Here is an 18982-nt window from a genome sequence, read left to right on the forward strand (position 1 = left end):
CATGGTGGGGGCTATTTAGTGTCTCAATCAACCTTGTACTTTGAGATGAATCTGCAATACCAAGGGAGAAAAACACACAGGGACAGAGAGATATGAAAAAACTTACACTCACAGGAGGTGGGATGGAACCCAGAACTTTAGTCTATGATGCAACTGTGCCTGTAGATTACTAGATTGATAAAATGAAGTTTGTAGCATTGAAAGGACATTAAGCAGTGATCTGTCATACTACTGCCACCCCTCCAAACATACTCCATAACTACAAATCAGTGGCTGTAGCAACAGTGTAACACATTTACTGAAGTCACGGTGTAGTTTACAGCTGTCATTAACTCTTGTGGCCTACAGTTCTCATTAACAGTTTAACCAATTAAAACATTAAGAGGTTTATGATTGTGTGTCTGTAATAATCCAAAATCTCAGCAATGATGGGTCAAAGCAAAATGCACACTGATCAACCCCCAGCCTTATTTTCATCACCTGACTGTTTCCTTCTGGTCACTCACTGAGGACAGAATAAAACACTAACAATTGAAGTAATTTTCTTCCAAGATTGGCCTGAAAGGAAGCTAAAAAAAGTTCAATGACATTTAATGTGACAACATTTACCCATAGTGCTGCTTGGCTTTGGAGTCTTATTTGGGAAAAACTCTAAATGCCTTGATAAAGACCCTGTTTGGAAAAAATACTAATAATTTTAAATATCTGTGTCTGTCCGTCCGTCCGTCCACATAAAAAAAGATACTACAGAGAGAAATCATTAGTGTGCATGCAAACACTTGTTCCTGCTTGTTAAAGAATGAACACGACTAGAGCTGCTCTCCTACTCTTACTACTCAAGAGAGTCACCTACTGGCCATCTGCAGAAGTTACACGTGGTCTACCATAAGTACTGATTAGCACGCATAAAAAACTTTAAAAGAGTCAGTAACTTTATATTAATTTAATACATTCCCGTATTTATATATCGAGTTTAAGGAGTTTATGTGATGGTTGTGTAAAGATGAATTATTTCAGTGCTGACTTGTGTCAATCAAATTTGTCAGGGTAACATCCGCGCTGATCCAAGACAGATCTTCGGCACCAATCTTAACCTTTCCTAAATAACAGGGACAGAACATGGTCCTTGGACCCATATGCAGCATTCTGTTAAGCCATTATGCCAGCTTTAAACATTTGGATAAGTGACTCCATGTTCCGGTGAGTCCATTATCCTGCCCACAATACCCTTGGCTCCGGCTTTTTCTAATAAATGGAAGCATGAAGGATTGGCTGTTTGCAGCAGTTGATGTGACAGGAGGAGTAGGAAGGTCACAGTGATGGAAATCTGTTGCAACACCCTGATGTGGTAAGCATCCTTCAGTCCCAGTAACGGCCAATTTTAGATAATCTGTCAGTGTATTAAGTGTCCAAGTCAGCAATCCAGCCAACTGCTCCCTGTATGTGTATGTATGTGTGTGCATGCGTGTGTGTGCTCGATCCACGTTGCCGTTCAACAGCCATATGGCCGTTCACTGGCCCTAAAGTGGGGAAGTTGAAGAGGACGCGGCCTGAAAAATGTTTTTTTTTTCTTCTTTTTTTTTTTAAATGCTGGTAATAATTCAGAGCAATGGCTTTGGAATTCATCATGTTTCTGTCTCAATTTAGAAATGAGTAAAAATCTGATGCCTTTGCTTTTCTCCTCTGGCTCATTTCCCTAAGCGATTCAGGAACTGATAATAAAGCAGAAATTTAAGAAAAAAAACTGCCAAATGAAGTAAAAGCTCCAAGCAAAGACGACAGATGTGCATCTTTAATGGGACTGCTAACATTCAAAGCAGGACAAGAACATTTCTATAGGAACAACACATTCTGCAGCCTGAGAAAAATACTTAAATAGGCCTTAAAAAAAGACATGCAGTTCAAATATGAGGCAGTGGGGGTGATAAATGGCTCTGTTATTTAAATACACATAGCTACTGTACTTAGCATCTTATTGTATGAACAGATAAGTTCCATTCAGTTGTCATGGTGATAAATATCCACATCCCTAGACTCTAAACCCAGCCCATGTATTATTTCTGCTTGCATGATTCCCATGATTAATAATTTACTCATTAATAATGCATTTCTACATGTGCAGGGAGACCTTTTGTCCAGGTCCGGTCAGAGATTTATCAATCTTTTTCCAGTGGAGGAGGATGTAAAAGCACACAGAACACAGACTTGTTTGATTTGCTGGTCAGATGTTTGTGAGGGCTAAGAAAATGAGGTTGAAGCCATTCAAAAGTTTGCAAAATGAATTCCCCCAGTGTTAATACATTTGACAGCCTGGCTTTGGGGTCTGCAGTGTGGCAGACCTCTTTTAATGATGGTGACTGCGATCCCCAAGATGGATCATACATCTCACCAACTCAATGCATTTTAAGTCAGGCAGATCCAGGGAGGCCTGAATATAGCCATGAGCTACAAGCTAAAGTGAATAGATACACCAGCTCTCTTGCCAACTGGCCTTTTGTCCACTAAAATCGATATCATGTTATATAAATAAAACATTGCCAAATTATTTAAGAAATTGGTGCAGAAATGGTACTATCGTAGCTTAAGTAATCTCGACCAAAACGTCTGTTCACTTTTCCAACAGGCACAAAGACGACTAAGCTCACGAGGGAAAACTGTTTTTCCATCTATGCGAGCTGCATCTCGACCTTACCACCCGAGTCCTCATACCAGGCGAAGAAAGGATCACCAGCGTAGTCGTTGCGCACTGGCATCTGGCCCGGCACAATGGAAATGGGAGAGCTGACGCACCAGAAGGGTTTATGAAATTCATCCAGGAGCGTCAGACTCATTATGCAACCATTCTAAAATCAAAACCAGAAGTTTGAAAGATGCAGGATGTTGTTGCCCATGCTTTCACAGCGTGCCAGCGGCCAACAGCAGACTGCCATACCTGCACCGTGCCCTGCAGGGCACCACACCTCCAGGGGAGGGCAAGGTTGCCTGACAGCAGCGTGCGCTGCCCCAGGTTAACGCCATTGATGGCAGTCAACTGAACCAGGCCATCACAGATCTGAGCTGTTGGAATAATGCATCTGAGAGTCAGTGGTTTATCTAAATATAAAGACAATACATATACAGCAATATACACATGAACAGGTTTATGACAATGAAAGGTGTGATAATTATGAAAGATTTTTTTAACTGTATCATGAATGACCTGGATAAGACATAATCATTGAAATATGAGAAAGTTATAAATAAATTACCTTTACTGCAGAAGAGACTGGAGTAGCTTCCAGACATGAGCTCGCATACGGTGTCATGGAGAACAAAGTGTAGCTGGTAACCATGGAGACCATATTCAGGGTCGATGTCATCAAAAGGGGGTTTGAATGTGGGTTCAGTGTATGGGCTGCAGGAAGAAAAGAACATGTTAGTAGCTGCAGTGAGTGATGATGAGTCTTACTAAGTAGGAAAGAAAAACATTTTTGTTGGATACAAGTGTAACGTTGTCATTTCACAGAAACGCCGGATGGGGGCGCTGTGGTCGTACTATATTTCATTGTTGCTTAACTACTCATCACATCAGCAATCCATTCAATCTGGATGCTTAAATATGTTCTAAAAGAAACCCGAAAGAAGGTAAGAGATGTTTTGACATAGCCCATGTTAATCCCATAAAAAATGAACTAATCAATAGCAATAATTTATTACCTTCACATGAACATAAGTGATTTATTACACACTGAAACATATGCCACTTCAGCTTAGCAATAAAAATATATTCTTAAACCCGTCCACAGTCCAGACAGCTGTGTTGGTGCGGCTGATGAAGGACAGGAGATGAAAACTCTTGATTAAAAAATGAGGCTGGTTGGCTCTCTGGACTCAAAAAATAAGGTGACAGCGATGCTGATGCTTCCGATCCCACCATGCTGGGTGGGATTATGAGTCACATCAGCAGCATCAGTTAGATCCCGCAGCGATTTGAGCCTTAACAAGTGGAAGGTGATTCTCTGCACGCCGTGTGAGCGCATGCATGAAAGGTTCCTCCTCATGTGCAGCCTACCAAAGCGACGATCCCTGGACGATTTTTTCCACCAGCTTATGGAAGTGAAGGGTGAACATGACGAAAGCAACAGCTTGCTCGTTCTGCACAGAGAGCCGCCGAGTAAAACATGCAGAATCCACCCTAAAGATTATGGATGACATCAGCGTGGAATCATGTTTACCTTCCAGAGGCCAACTACGGTGCCAGACTCCAGCAGGCGGAGTTCCACCAGTCTGTCCTCGCTGATGAGCTGGAGGCTTTTTGAGAGATTCACCTCCACCATGAAGGACCTAGAGGACGGCCTGAGAGAAATGGGGGCTTTTCCATGGTGGAAAGATGAAAATCTAAGATATGGACTGCCGTCGCTGTCTTACGGCTCCAGGCCCGGGCACCTGAGGGCGATCCGCTGGACGCCGTGGAGCAGAAAGCTGGAAATCTGCTCCAGGTCAGGCAGGTGGCCTCCTCCACCCCAGCAGAGTGCCACACTGGTTCCACAGAAGCGGGCCCAGCTCAGATTGTGTCTGGTCTTCTGTCCACTGTTATCGCAGACCGTCAGCTCCCAGGTGACGTGCAGCTTTCTGCGGCGAGAGAAGAGGAAAGCTCTTGGCACTGAGGCAACGCTTCAAAACTTGTCTGGGGTTAGGCCCTGGGATTCTGGAAAGTGCCTTGAAACAATTTTGATTGTAAAAGATGCTAAAAAATAAAGATTGATTTAATTTTTGATTTGATTTGAAAACCATAAAATAATCTTAGAATGCTGCGCCATTGGGGTTCTACGTTACCCACCTCCTGCTGCCTCTCAACTCATCTCTTTCAGCTGACCTACTCCAGAGCCAACACAGCTGAGTTCATGTTTGCAAAATTCCTGTAAGGATTAAACCTTCTTTTGAGCAGAGGAGCGGAATAACAGGCAGCGACCCAACAACCAGCTGTTGTGACAAATCTTCTGATCCAGTTCTGTCTAAACTATGATTCAGGGTCGCCCCCACCGTGATGAAGACTGTGTCTCGCCGAGGCGCCATCCAATATCAATTGAGTGGAGGAACAAAGCTCCAAATTGGAGCAGCCCAGGAGGTTGCAGACGACCAGGGGGAATTCCCCCCGTGCCTTGTGTGTGTGTGATACAGCGAAATGATTATTACCCAAGTAAATTCCGCCTTCCTTCATGCCTCTAACCGACAACCCCCCCACAGGGAGCCCTCAGGAACTGTATGGGGGGGCACATGGATTGATGTGTGCATGCTGCAGATGAGGCGGGGGGCTCAGTAATTTGTTTCAACAATTCAGACAGCCTCAGCGAGGAGCACAATTATTTCACCTTCCCATCTGCAGCACAACTGCCGCACAACTCAGAATTGAGTTCTGCACAGCCTGTAATCAGAGGTTATAAAAACCCAGCAAGAACTCGCAGTCGGGGAGCAGCAAGGGAGCTCTCTCCTGTCTGCTCGCTAACCCCTGAGCAGACGCTATGCTCAGACAGACACCTCCTCCCTTGCCTTTAATAAGAAAGTGTCATTAAGTGCAGAACGAAAGAACAAACTGCACTGTATTTGCTGGCAGCCCGAACTCTCCGCCACCGTCTTTAACCTTGACATTTCCTTACAGCAAAGGGCCACCAAAGTTTTGCCAGCTGCGAACATGTTCCCGCGGCTTCAATCCAGTTGTTAAACTGAGGGAATACCTGGAGGAATAATGAGCTGTTTCTCACACCAGTGGCTGGACTAAAGGTGGCAATATCTGAGGAGATTGCCACGGTAGGTTAGGAAACCAATGAAACACAGCAGAAACGCTGCTCATTTTTGCATTGGCTTCAATTTGGAGTCGTCATCATACTCTTCCACTTAACCCAACAAAGTCTCCTCCTCAACTGCCAATAAAGAGTCCTTCATAAACTGGTGGCGTCCACAGGATATCAAGACAGCAAAAGCTGATGCAATCTATTTTATATGTTAGGAAATATAAAAAAAGAGTGGGCCAGATTCACGAAGCGTTATTACGAACAAATTTGTTCTTAAGTTCCACTTACGAACAGTTTACGAAGATTGTGGCATTCACCAATTTCTTCTTATCCTGGATTTATTCGTAGGTAAGAACACATCCTACGAACACTCAGGAGTACTCTTGCGCACATTTCAGTGCCGACATGTTGGTATGGTTGGGTTTTCTTCTCTTGTGCAGTTCAATAAAATTCAATATTACAATGATAATTATGTCATATTTATTTATTTATTTGTTTATTTCCTATTTTTGGTGATTTACGGAGAATTCTAAAATTACGTAAATGTGCCAATGACTTAACATTAATCAACCAAATTGGAAACCATGCCAAAACTGTCTTTTTATTTGATTTTATCTTGATTTATTTTATTAGGGGATCGAGGATATGCTCTGGTTGTTGACACCACTGACCAACCCTCAGACTCCACAGGAAATTTTATTCAATCAGATGCATCCGCGCAGTCGCTCCACCATTGAACGCACCATCGGCATGTTAAAGGGGCGCTGGATGTGTTTGGACAGAGCCACAACCCCGTGAGGATGTGCGTCCTGACGCAATGATGCGGGCACGTGGTTCACGTTCGAGCGCGATTAATTGCCCGTTTGTGAATAAAATGCATTATTGTCACAATCCGAGCACAGCTTTTACACGTTTATTTTTTTTACATTCTTATTTTTTTACATTCTCGTTGATTTCTTTAAGCGTGTTGGCTATAGTCATCAGGGTTGAGGCAATTTTATCAAGCATGTTAGCCATCCTTTCTTGATTGTTCAACACGGCGTCAGAAATCAGGCGTGGAGAGGCAAGCTTTGGGCATTTCGCTTTGGGCATTTGGCTGCTTTTTGCTCTGTCTACAGGGTCCTGCTGCAGTTCCTTTTATGGGCATTAGTGGGCGGTGATTTATGCTAATCATATGTTAATTAGACTCACCTGGCACGCGCTTTCAACTTACGAACAGATGGCATTCATCAATCTAAGAACACAGCTGCGAACAATTCTGGGGCTTACGAACGCGTTGATGAATCCGACGTAGGGTTTTCTTAAAAAACTTCTTAATCACAACTTAAGAAAGAATCTAAGAAGATTCTTAAGAACATATTGGTGAATCTGGCCCAGTGTTTGAGGTGCTCTTCTGTGGACACTATTGGTGTCTCAGGCACAAGGAAGCACTATGAGGCTTCTGGGTCTCACCGAAGGACTAGCTCCATGTCACCGGGCAGCCCCGTGTGACAGCTGACACGCTGAAGATGTCTACTCCACCTGTCGAGGTCACGTGAGGCCACACTCTTGAAATAGCTCAGCTTCCAGTAGTCCCTGGCACAGTCGGGCATCTTTGTGTACTCGAGCTTTAGCTTCTTGGTCTCTCCAAACTCTGCGGTGTATTGCTTGTACCACAAAGAGCTACGTTGGAAGTAAAGTATTACGTCAGATTCAATGCTTAAAAGACTTTTACCGACTGTAAATATGCTTTGTTGATAGTAAAAATGTCACACTCTGCTCCAGCCCATGGACTCAGTTCTTTTCCACTCCCCTGCTCACACCACACCCTCTGATCACACACCTGCTCTCAGTCACTGATCACACACCTGCTCTCAGTCACTGATCACACACCTGCCCTCACTCATCAATCAGTTCACCTACCAGTATATATTCTCCAGCCTCAGACTCACTCGGTGCCAGATTGTCTCTGCTATGCATGACCTTCCAGCGTTTACATGCCTGTCTTCCCGGAATTGACCCTGTCTGTTTACGACCTGCCTGTTCTGCCTGATCCCCGGTAAATGAACTCTGTCTTCTGTTTTGACCACGAGCTCAGCCGGTCTCCCTCTGGATTGTTTGCCTGATTCTGCCTGCCTCCCGGTTACTGAACTTTTGCCTGCCTTGACCAAGTCCACTGCCCCGTCCTCAAACTGTTCTTTGTTTGCCAGATTGCAGTTAATAAACCAGTTGACTGATCATCAGTTCTTTGCCTGTTGTGTACTGCACTTGGGTGCACCAGTACCATACCCGTCACAGTACAATGGTTCCGATGGCCAATCACGGACCCAGCAGAACCACCGTCACCACGGAATCGGTTTGAAAGAATCGAGGGAGTACTCATGCTTCATGAGCAGCGGTTGGAGGAGACGGCTGCCCATGCCCGACAAGCTGCGGAGGCCCAAGCCAGGGCCATCACAGCCCTCACAGCTCAACTGCAACAGCTGACCTCCACCCTTTCCTCTGCAGAGGCCACCGTCTCTGCACCAGCACCTCCACCTCCTGCTCCCGTTCCCGTTCCAGCGCTGCCGAGGATGATATCAGAACCCCGGCTGGGGGCCCCAGAGCGCTACAATGGGGATCCCAAGCTCTGTCGTCCCTTCTTGACTTCCTGTTCTCTGCTCTTCAGTCTGCAGCCACACACATTTGCCACAGAGGGAGCCAAGGTGGCATACGTCATCAGCAACCTGACAGGAAGAGCTCTCCTCTGGGGAACTGCAGAGTGGGAGAGGCAGACTCCTGCCTGTGCTTCATTCCAGGCCTTCTCGGAGGAGCTGCGCAAGATCTTTGGGCTGGGAGCTGCAGGTCCAGATGGCACTTTGGAGCTCCTCTCCATACGGCAGGGGAATCAGTCCGTGGCAGATTACTCCATCGACTTCCGGACCAAGGCTCGTCAGAGTGACTGGAACCTGGCTGCACTCCGGGATGCCTTTCTGCATGGTTTAGCAGAATATATCAAGGACGAACTGGTTTCTTACCCTCTACCTGCCTCACTGGATGAACTCATCGAGCTCAGCACTCGACTGGATCTCCGTGTCAGGGCCCGGAGAAGAGAAAGGAGACAGAACCCCGCACCGTCCATGGCAGCTCACTGCCTGAATTTCCCCTCCGCTTCGGCCCCTGTTCCTGCTGACCCAGAACCGATGTAACTGGGTCGCACCAGACTCACACCAGAGGAGCGTCAGCGTCGCCAGAGGGGGAACCTCTGTATGTACTGTGGGCAACATGGACATTTTATCTCTCTGTCCATTAAAAGGCAGAGCTCACCAGTAAATGGGGAAGTCCTGGTGAGTCATGTGGGAGTAAAATCTTCCCCTCAGATTAAACGCCCCGTTTTTCTAGGCAAGCTTCTTCTCGCCGATGACTCTCACACCCTGGCCACCTTCATTGACTCTGGTTCCGATGGCAATATTATGGACGAGGGGTTGGCCATGCAGCTCGGGCTAGAGAGGATTCCCCTCAACCCACCGATTCCTGCCAGGGCCATGGATGGTCATCTTCTGGGAACGGTTGCCCACCAGACTGCCCCTGTTCACATGCTGATTTCTGGTAACCATCATGAGACCATCCAGTTTCTTCTCCTGCCCTCATCCAACATTCCTCTGATCCTGGGCTTTCCATGGCTCCGCAAACACAACACGCACGTCGACTGGACCACAGCCACTATCCCCAGCTGGAGCGGCTTCTGCCACCAGGTCTGCCTTCGGGATGCATCAATGCCGCGCCAGACTACGCTCCCCAGCACCTGCCTGGACCTGGCCAGAGTCCCTGCGGAGTACCACGACCTCAGGGAGGTGTTCAGTAAAACCAGAGCTACCTCGCTGCCCCCCCACCGCCCTTATGACTGCGGTATTGATCTGAAGCCTGGCACGTCACCTCCTAAGGGGCGCCTCTACTCTCTGTCTGGTCCAGAGCGGGAGGCCATGGAGAGCTATATTAAGGACTCCCTGGCTGCAGGAATCATACGCCCTTCTTCATCCCCTGCAGGGGCAGGATTCTTCTTTGTGGACAAGGACAAGACCCTGCGCCCTTGCATCGATTACTGGGGTCTCAACGACATCACAATCAAGAACCGGTATCCCCTACCACTCATTTCCTCTGCCTATGAGCTACTTCAAGGGGCCAAGATCTTCACCAAGCTTGACCTTCGTAATGCCTACCACCTCGTATGCATCAGGGAGGGGGACGAGTGGAAGACGGCCTTCAACACCCCCACTGGCCATTATGAATATTTGGTGATGCCATTCGGTCTCACCAATGCCCCCACTGTCTTCCAAGCCTTGGTGAATGATGTCCTCCGGGACATGATCAACAAATATGTGTTTGTCTACTTGGACAACATTCTTATCTTCTCCACCTGCCTTGAGGATCACATTCACCATGTCAGGACGGTGTTGCAGCGTCTCCTGGAGAATTCGCTGTTCGTCAAGGTCGAGAAGTGCGAGTTCCACACCCAGTCGGTGGCCTTTCTTGACTACATTGTGGCCGAGGGACGTCTGGAGATGGATCCGGCTAAGGTGGAGGCGGTAAAGTCCTGGCCAGTTCCGGAGACCCGTAAGCAACTGCAGCGTTTCCTGGGTTTTGCAAACTTTTATCGACGCTTCATCCGGAACTACAGCTCCATTGCTGCTCCCCTCACCATGTTGACCTCCCCCAAGAGTCCCTTCCGCTGGTCCCACGCTGCAGACTCTGCCTTCCAGACCCTGAAGAACCGGTTCAGCTCAGCACCCATCCTCCAGGTCCCGGTGATTGAACGACAGTTCGTTGTTGAGGTGGATGCTTCCGACGTTGGAGTGGGTGCAGTCCTGTCTCAGCGAGCAGCAGGTGACCAGAAACTCCATCCATGTGCCTTCTTCTCTCGGCGTCTTTCACCGGCCGAGAGAAATTATGACATTGGCAATCGGGAGCTTCTGGCTGTCAAGCTGGCCCTGGAGGAGTGGCGACACTGGCTTGAAGGGACTAAGCAGCCCTTCTTAGTTTGGACTGATCACAAGAACCTGGAATACATTCAGATGGCAAAGAGGCTCAACTCCCGACAGGCACGATGGGCCCTCTTCTTCACCAGGTTTGATTTCTCCCTCTCCTACAGACCCGGCTCCCGAAATGTCAAACCAGACGCATTGTCACGCCAGTTTCAGAGGGAGGGGGATGAAGCTACCTCTGCAGACACCATTCTACCGTCTCCTTGTGTTGTCGCATCCCTGACGTGGGAGATCGAGGAGAGGGTGAGAACCTCTACAGAGGGGGAGGCTGGTCCCACTGCTTGCCCTCCAGATTGCCTGCATGTGCCTGCAACCCTAAGGTCAGAAGTGCTCCAGTGGGCTCATGCCTCTAGGGTTTCCTGTCATCCAGGGATCCAGAGAACCTGTGACGTCCTCCAGCAACGCTTCTGGAGGCCCTCGTTAGAGGAGGACACCCGGGAATATGTCAATGCCTGCCCTACCTGCAACCGGAACAGTCTTCTCGTCAGGCCCCGTCCGGTCTTCTACAGCCACGTCCTGTGCCGCATCGTCCCTGGTCACACATTTCTATTGACTTTGTCACTGGTCTGCCACCATCTGAGGGGAAGACGGCCATACTTGCAATCGTGGATCGCTTCTCCAAGATGGCTCACTTCGTCCCCTTACCCAAGCTTCTATCAGCTAAAGAGACGGCCCAACTCCTCCTCGACCATGTCTTCCGTCTCCACGGAATTCCTGTGGATGTGGTCTCAGACAGGGGACCCCAGTTCTCTTCCGTGTTCTGGCAGGAGTTCTGCAGATTGCTGGGAGCCACGCCGAGTCTGTCATCAGGGTTCCACCCTCAATCCAATGGCCAGACTAAAAGAGTGAACCAACAGATGGAGACAGCCCTTCGGTGTACTGTGACCCAGAACCCATCTTCCTGGTCCCAGCAGCTGTTGTGGGTGGAATATGCTCACAACACTTTGACAAGCTCTGCCACAGGCCTGTCTCTTTTCCAGTGTGCCTATGGGTATCAGCCACCCCTCTTCCCAGCCCTGGAGAAGGAGGCCTCTTGCCCGTCCCTTCAAGCCTTCCTCCATCGCTGTCGTTGGACCTGTGCCCGAGCCAGAGCCTCCCTCCTGAAGACTGCTGGCTGCTACTCCTCTGCTGCCAACCGTCATCGTTCCCAAGCTCCAGAATATCAGGTGGGCCAGAAGGTCTGGCTCTCCACCCGGGACCTTCCACTGCGGGTGGAGTCCAACAAGCTGGCTCCCAAGTTCATCGGACCGTTCCCCATCGAAAGAATAATCAATCCTGTGGCAGTCAGGCTCAAACTTCCCCGGTCCATGAGGGTTCACCCAACCTTCCATGTGTCCAGGGTCAAGCCTGTCCGAGAGAGCCCTCTGGTGCCTGCTGCTCCTCCACCGCCTCCTCCTCGCTTCGTCGATGGGGGACTCACCTATGCTGTGCGCCGCATCATCCGCTCCCGTGTTCGTGGCAGAGGCCTGCAGTATCTCGTCGACTGGGAGGATTATGGCCCAGAGGAAAGATCTTGGGTTCCTGCTCGTCACATTTTGGACCGACAGCTCCTCCGTGACTTTCATCGGCAGCATCCAGATCAGCCCTCTCACGACATGATCAGGGGCTTCCCTCGTCGAGGGGTGCGTGCTGTCGGCCCTACTGCTGCTCCTGAGCCAGAGGAGGATTCCCGGTCGCAGACGGGAGATCTGCAGGTGACCTTGTCCTCCTCTCAGGAATTCGAACCCGCCTTCCAGTTTCCCCCTCCTCCCACCCTGGCTCATGGGACTTTTTGGGGACGTCGGGAGCCGTCCCTTGAGGGGGGGGTTCTGTCACACTCTGCTCCAGCCCATGGACTCAGTTCTTTTCCACTCCCCTGCTCACACCACACCCACTGATCACACACCTGCTCTCAGTCACTGATCACACACCTGCCCTCAGTCACTGATCACACACCTGCCCTCACTCATCAATCAGTTCACCTACCAGTATATATTCTCCAGCCTCAGACTCACTCGGTGCCAGATTGTCTCTGCTATGCATGACCTTCCAACGTTTACCTGCCTGTCTTCCCGGAATCGACCCTGCCTGTTTACGACCTGCCTGTTCTGCCTGACCCCCGGTAAATGAACTCTGTCTTCTGTTTTGACCACGAGCTCAGCCGGTCTCCCTCTGGATTGTTTGCCTGATTCTGCCTGCCTCCCGGTTACTGAACTTTTGCCTGCCTCGACCAAGTCCACTGCCCCGCCCTCGAACTGTTCTTTGTTTGCCAGATTGCAGTTAATAAACCTGTTGACTGATCATCAGTTCTTTGCCTGTTGTGTACTGCACTTGGGTCCATACCATACCCGTCACAAAAAAAGGTTTTCATGGAGCCATCCTATTGGAGGCAGGTAAATCTCCAAAGCTGTTGTGGAAAACAATTATCGCTGTGTTTCTGGCTGTTAGACCAGGAAAAACATGGGTCAGAAGCACATATCTGGGAAACATGATCAGAGGAAATCTTTGTTTTTAGTAAATATGAACCAGAATCTCTGAGACAAAACTGTCACTGATCAAAGACGAAGGAGCCGACGTTTGGGTCAGCATCTTCTGTTCTTTAGATCAGATGGACGCCTTTCTATCTATTTTGCAATGGCTTTGGAATTCTAGAAAACATTTTACAAAAAGACTGAGCGTCACTGTTCAACATATCCCTCTAATCTTCTGGGCCCATTGCCTGCTCACTATTTGCACAGGTCTGTGCAGGGATGTACGTCCCAGACCCGCAACAAAAGGGCAACAGTGCAAAGCGTGCGTGCATGAAACGTGGAATGCCATAGCACTGCATATCCAGCAGTCTTTGTAATGTGTTTATGTTGGATATTTAACATCAAAAGATTTGTGATGTGTTGTGTAGCCCCACAAACAATGACAAATGTATTTTAACCATTTTATTTTATTTTTTTACTTTTTTATCCGAAGAATCACTATCAAATTCCTTCAGCATATATCCTATGTGATGTTCCTCACACCTGCAGACTAAATGAACACAAACACTTTACCACCACCTGCTTTAACCTTTTTCTGGGTGTGTAAAAGCCAAATGGGGAAGACTGAAGCTACTTTCCTGCCTTGTTATGCTCAGATAGAGGTCACAACTTCTTGATGAAACAGAGGAGACATGAAACAAATCCGTAGCTCTGACGTTTACTCCAGTGCTCTGCTGGAGAAATACACTTAACTTGTTTAGGAGTTTGACCCCATTTCAAAACATTCGCTTCTCATCGCACACGAGCAGATGGACGAGCGGACAGATGGACACAAACCACTTTAGTGGATATTTTAGACCTTGTGAGACATATGGTGGCATTAGCATAGGGGAGAGGACTGGAACCTTGAACACACTGATTCATTTTGGAAAATAAAAATGACAATGCAAAATTTGCCTTTGTAGATGATAAGCTCCCATATTTGCAATGAAGAAGATGTCGCTCTTGAGACCCATCACATGATCGACCTCCCCTTTTCAGGATGCCGGCAGGCTCTGCTGGCTGTCAGGGAAAATAACCATAACGCTCCTGTCAGTCTGGCCAATCAGCCTGCCTGATGGAAGAGAAACCCCTTTCAGGGCAATGGCAGAGACTGGTATGGTTATGCCATTTAGGCCACATCTCCTCCCTCTGCAAGTTTGACATTTGATGATTTTTGTGGCTGCATGTCCCTTCGCAGGCCCGAGGTCAGCTGTGGCTCTCGGATACCTGATGTCACTCTTCTGCATGGTTTGTCAGTCAGATGTGACAGTGCAAGATTTGTCAAATGGTGGTGGGAAAAGGGGCGAAGGATTAGTGTGACTCACTGAGATTTGGTTTAAATAAAGCGTGCACTATTTATTTTGTGAATGAATTTACAAAGATGTTATACAGTATATTAGTCTCTCCCTGGCAAATCTTCATAACCCTGATGATGTCCAAGACCATACTTTGCCCTTCAATGTGTCAGGCCTTGAATAATGCCACCAGTATACTTAACTGGCCAAATGACAGCTTGTTAAAGGTCTAACATGAGGGTTCACTTTCTTTGAAGCCGACTTGCAGACAGTTCAGCTGCTCAGAGCATTGATAAGGCCCTGCTACATAGCCCTTCAAAGGCTTGTGACATAGCATGAATTGGAAAAGAAAGGATGCTATGGAGAGGTGCAGGTCAGTTGTAGTGGGTATTTTCAGAAGTTTCACCTGCTTTCAATTGATCAATGGCATGCTTAGTTAAGTGTGATGTGCATTTGGAATATTCTACTGATCCACCGGTGTACATCTATGAATAAAACATGCTGATCACAGAAAGTAGACATTTTTAATGGCTTATATTTGGATTTTTGGTGATGTTTTTAATTCTAAACTCACGATGTAGTAATAAAAGCTACCACTAGGTGTCGCACAAAGATCTTAATTGAACTCATAAAATTGTCGCTTGAAGTCCCAAATGAGGAATATGTACATGCATGTCGAATGTGACATGCCATGGCAAGGTAACTCCCCCTCGTTTAAGATTAATCAGAGAGAAATATAAGAGAATCCCAGCATATAAATGACGGACCAAGAGAGCAGGAGATCTCTGTGCTCTCATGGGGCCCCCTAAGCGTCCAACGCCGAACTAATTAATGCGTAAACAAACCCGATCAGTCCACGCGTGTGCTCCTCCACTGTGGGCACCCTTGGAGGACTCTCGCTGGCAGCGCACGCATGCAGAGAATGGGCGTGAGTTTGTCCCTCGAAAGGGAGCCCAGAGAGTGTTGCTTTTTAGCACCAGTGATCTGAGCGCTCACTTCACAGTCTGCGGGAGACAGTGCGTGCGCGTACCAGCGGGATGGAGAGCACAGGTGGGTCTTAGAAAATCTTTTGAACACGAATTTTGATTCATTATTTACAAGAAATACCTGAAAAGTATTTCATTTTTGTTGGACATTAGGTTAAAGCGATTGGTAATTTGAAACAAAGTGGGATTTAACGGCAAGATCACAGCATTTCACCAAGCATTTTATACAATCAGATTAATAAAAGATTGCAAATATATATTTCATACGAGTTTTTTTTAATTAGAAAGAGAAAAAATATTTTACATGAAAATATTACGCACAGCTTTCTTAACTAAACAAAAAAGGATTTTCGGTGTTGTCTGACATGAAACCTCATATCAATTTACATCCTCATTTAACAGGATTTCTAACCACAAGCGCCTGAATACTCCCCCAAAATCGACTAAGACGCGCAGGAGGGAGGGGAGTCTCAGCCGGTCTGAGTGCGTCTGTGTGTCAGGGGGTGTTTGAGAGAGTGAGAGAGAACCACAGAGAGAGGAAGAGAGAAAACGGAACGAAGAGGAGAAAGGAGTAAGTCTGGACCCGTTGATCGAGTGCTATAACAAACCTCAAAGGGGCTATCGGTTTGTGCGGAAGGGATCAGTGATCCGACCATGGTGCCCGTGCGCTGTCCGGGACCCTGTGCCATGCTGGCTCTGACACTCCTCTTGGGATGCGGCGTTGCTTTCTGCCTCGGCCAGAACGACACGGAGCCCATCGTCCTGGAAGGAAAGTGTCTCGTCGTGTGTGACTCGAACCCGTCTTCGGACGGCGGGGTCACCTCCTCACTGGGCATTTCAGTGCGCTCCGCTGGGGCAAAGGTGGCTTTTTCCGCCGTGCGCGGGACCAACCATGAGCCGTCAGAGATGAGCAACACGTCCATGACCATCTACTTTGACCAGGTTGGGCTTTCTCTTGACCTTATGAAATACAGCCATCATTTACTGATTTATCGTTTCTAATCTGCAGATTTGTAAATAGTACAATCCAGAAAAAAGAACCTCCTTGATTAAGTTCATATTTAGTGGACAAAGTATCGTAGTTATGGTCTGTGATATCTGAGCCATGACGCGAAAGCGCTTTCTTTAAAGTTGTGCGTAATTGGCACAATTTGGAGATGCACCGCAGAATCATTTTGATGTGCGTCTTGGCTCTGGGCTGAGCTAACATTACAGATTTGGTTTTTGATTGCAAGTTGTAGGTTGAAGCTTTTCGGACTGTGGCCTGAAAAGGAAACACCCCAAAATTTTGACCGAAATTCTTTAAAAAATAAAAAAATAATAAAAAAAATCCGACCGGAATATGATTTGAACACCTCCGTAGGCAGTGCAGGCCACAGTCAAACACTGTATCTGTTAAACATGGCTGTCAGATGAAGTGAACCATGAAGGTGGAATAAAAACGCATTATTTCTCATCTTGCGCCCTTTTTGGTCACAGGTTTTAGTCAATATCGGGAACCATTTTGATCTGAAAACAAGTGTTTTCCAAGCTCCGCGGAGGGGGATCTATAGTTTCAGCTTTCACGTTGTGAAGGTGTACAACAGACAAACCATACAGGTGAGAAGTTATGAAAGAGACGTTCACGATGGCACTTTAGAAGTGATAAGACCACTCCACTTAACCCGCTACGTCTCCGCTCTCCTTTAGGTGAACCTGATGCAGAATGATTATCCGGTTATATCAGCGTTCGCAGGGGACCAGGACGTGACGAGAGAGGCGGCCAGCAACGGAGTACTGCTGATGGTGGAGCGGGAGGACCGGGTCTATCTGAAGCTGGAACGCGGCACCTTAATGGGCGGATGGAAATACTCCACCTTCTCAGGCTTTCTAGTCTTTCCTTTATAATCCGGTGCGCGATGCCCCACCGTCGCACGGAACTCACGACGAGGAACACAAAGTCAAACACATGACATTTATTTTGAACTTAACTGTCTGCCAAGGAAGCCGAAGAATATCTGTATACCCACAGTCCTCTGCTATCTTAGTCAAAACGTTTCCTTGGAGATTCATATAATCAAATCCATCAACTTTTACGCAATCTGGATGATTAAACGTATCGATCGGCCAGTGGCGCGCACTTGTCTGGTATGTGGAATTTTTTTCTTGCTTGTGGAAACAAACTCTGCCAGTAAACAACCGGGGGGCATCAAGGAGAAACGGACACGGGAGAAAATAATGAGAACAAGAATTGATGTCCTGGACAGACCGCGTATTCATGCTTTATTTTATGTTTGTATAGCCTTAAAGAATATATGGTTTCCGTCCAGATGAAATAAGCCGTGGAATTATGGACAACCAGACAGGTGTTTTTGTCACACCCAAGGCAATTCTTTTGCACGAGTGGAACTTTGTTTGTTTTTTTGTGATGTCAATGGTGTTGCGTTTGGATGCTACTGAAAATAAGCCAAATGTAGGCCACCGAAGAGTTTATTAAAAGAGTTTTTAAAAAAGGCGACATATTTCAGCCACCGAAGATGAACTACAGCCCTTTTATTTGAGAAAAAATAGTTATACAGTTTATAAAATACATATTCACAATATTGTGTGTTCGACATTTCGGAATCTGCGTAGCTTTGACTGATGTTCAGTGACGTTGCTCACTAAATGTACATTGTGGAAATAATAGAAAAATCCCTATATGTCCCGCTTAATAAAATATATTGTATTGTACTATAGGCTGAGCGCATTCATCGACTTTTCTTTTACGTTTGCGTGGAAAAGAATGAACAAAATTTTGATTCAAAGTTTGAAGGATTTAGTTGAGAGAGCAGGAATCTTCCCCGTGGTCGCTGTCCGAGGGACTGAAACACTTTATCGTTGAAACAAACAGGCTGATAACAACTTCTGCCTTTGAATACTTTGAGCTGAAAACGGGCTTGTGAGCAACCTCGTTTAAAAAAAACATGTGTTTAAAATGTGTTTGGGTTTTGTTTCTTTGGGGTGGGTTGCTGTTGATGATCGCCCGCCAAGTGGACGCACGACGCCTGTGCATATTTACGCAGCGCTTTCTAGAGAGATATGGCGGTGACTAACTAACCTAACTAACCCAGATATGGCCCCAGCTATCGGGCCGTGTTGGAAAGGAAAATTGTAACGAGTTCAATTCACTATTCCCCATTTCTTGTGTAGTCAGGGAATCTCGCTGTTGAAATTCATTTTTATTTCATTTTTGGTCACGACCCCCCCCCCCCCCCCCCCCCCCCCCCACACACACACACACAGAAGCACTCCCCCCCTCCGCACACACACACACACACACACACATAAACAATGGACCCTAAAGGAAGTATAAAACGAAATTTCTTTACAGAATATAGTTTCTTCTGTATGCTCTATTTAGACCTGTAAAGAACCTGTGTTCTAGCAAGAGCACGCGTGCCTGCTAAATCCAATGGC

The 18982-nt window shown here is 47.1% G+C and overlaps 2 protein-coding genes across 2 annotated transcripts; one reads left to right on the forward strand and one right to left on the reverse strand.

Annotated features, from left to right (window-relative positions):
- Positions 1 to 1778: 1778 nt before the first annotated feature.
- Positions 1779 to 14549, reverse strand: fbxo15 (F-box protein 15). Its single transcript, XM_057013745.1, is given in 8 exon segments — positions 1779 to 2843; positions 2933 to 3057; positions 3249 to 3394; positions 4052 to 4134; positions 4215 to 4402; positions 4520 to 4611; positions 7224 to 7618; positions 12657 to 14549. Coding segments are annotated over 7 exon segments (1071 nt in total). The 5' UTR covers positions 7364 to 7618; positions 12657 to 14549; the 3' UTR covers positions 1779 to 2546.
- Positions 14550 to 15364: 815 nt separating this feature from the next.
- On the forward strand, positions 15365 to 18261 carry cbln2b (cerebellin 2b precursor). Its single transcript, XM_057013827.1, has 4 exons — positions 15365 to 15608; positions 15947 to 16486; positions 17024 to 17143; positions 17234 to 18261. The coding sequence occupies exons 2-4, from the start codon at positions 16199 to 16201 to the stop codon at positions 17429 to 17431; spliced, it is 606 nt and encodes a 201-aa protein (XP_056869807.1). The 5' UTR covers positions 15365 to 15608; positions 15947 to 16198; the 3' UTR covers positions 17432 to 18261.
- Positions 18262 to 18982: the final 721 nt, after the last annotated feature.

Source organism: Takifugu flavidus, chromosome 17 (genome assembly GCF_003711565.1).
Source record: "Takifugu flavidus isolate HTHZ2018 chromosome 17, ASM371156v2, whole genome shotgun sequence".
Classification (NCBI taxonomy): domain Eukaryota; kingdom Metazoa; phylum Chordata; class Actinopteri; order Tetraodontiformes; family Tetraodontidae; genus Takifugu; species Takifugu flavidus.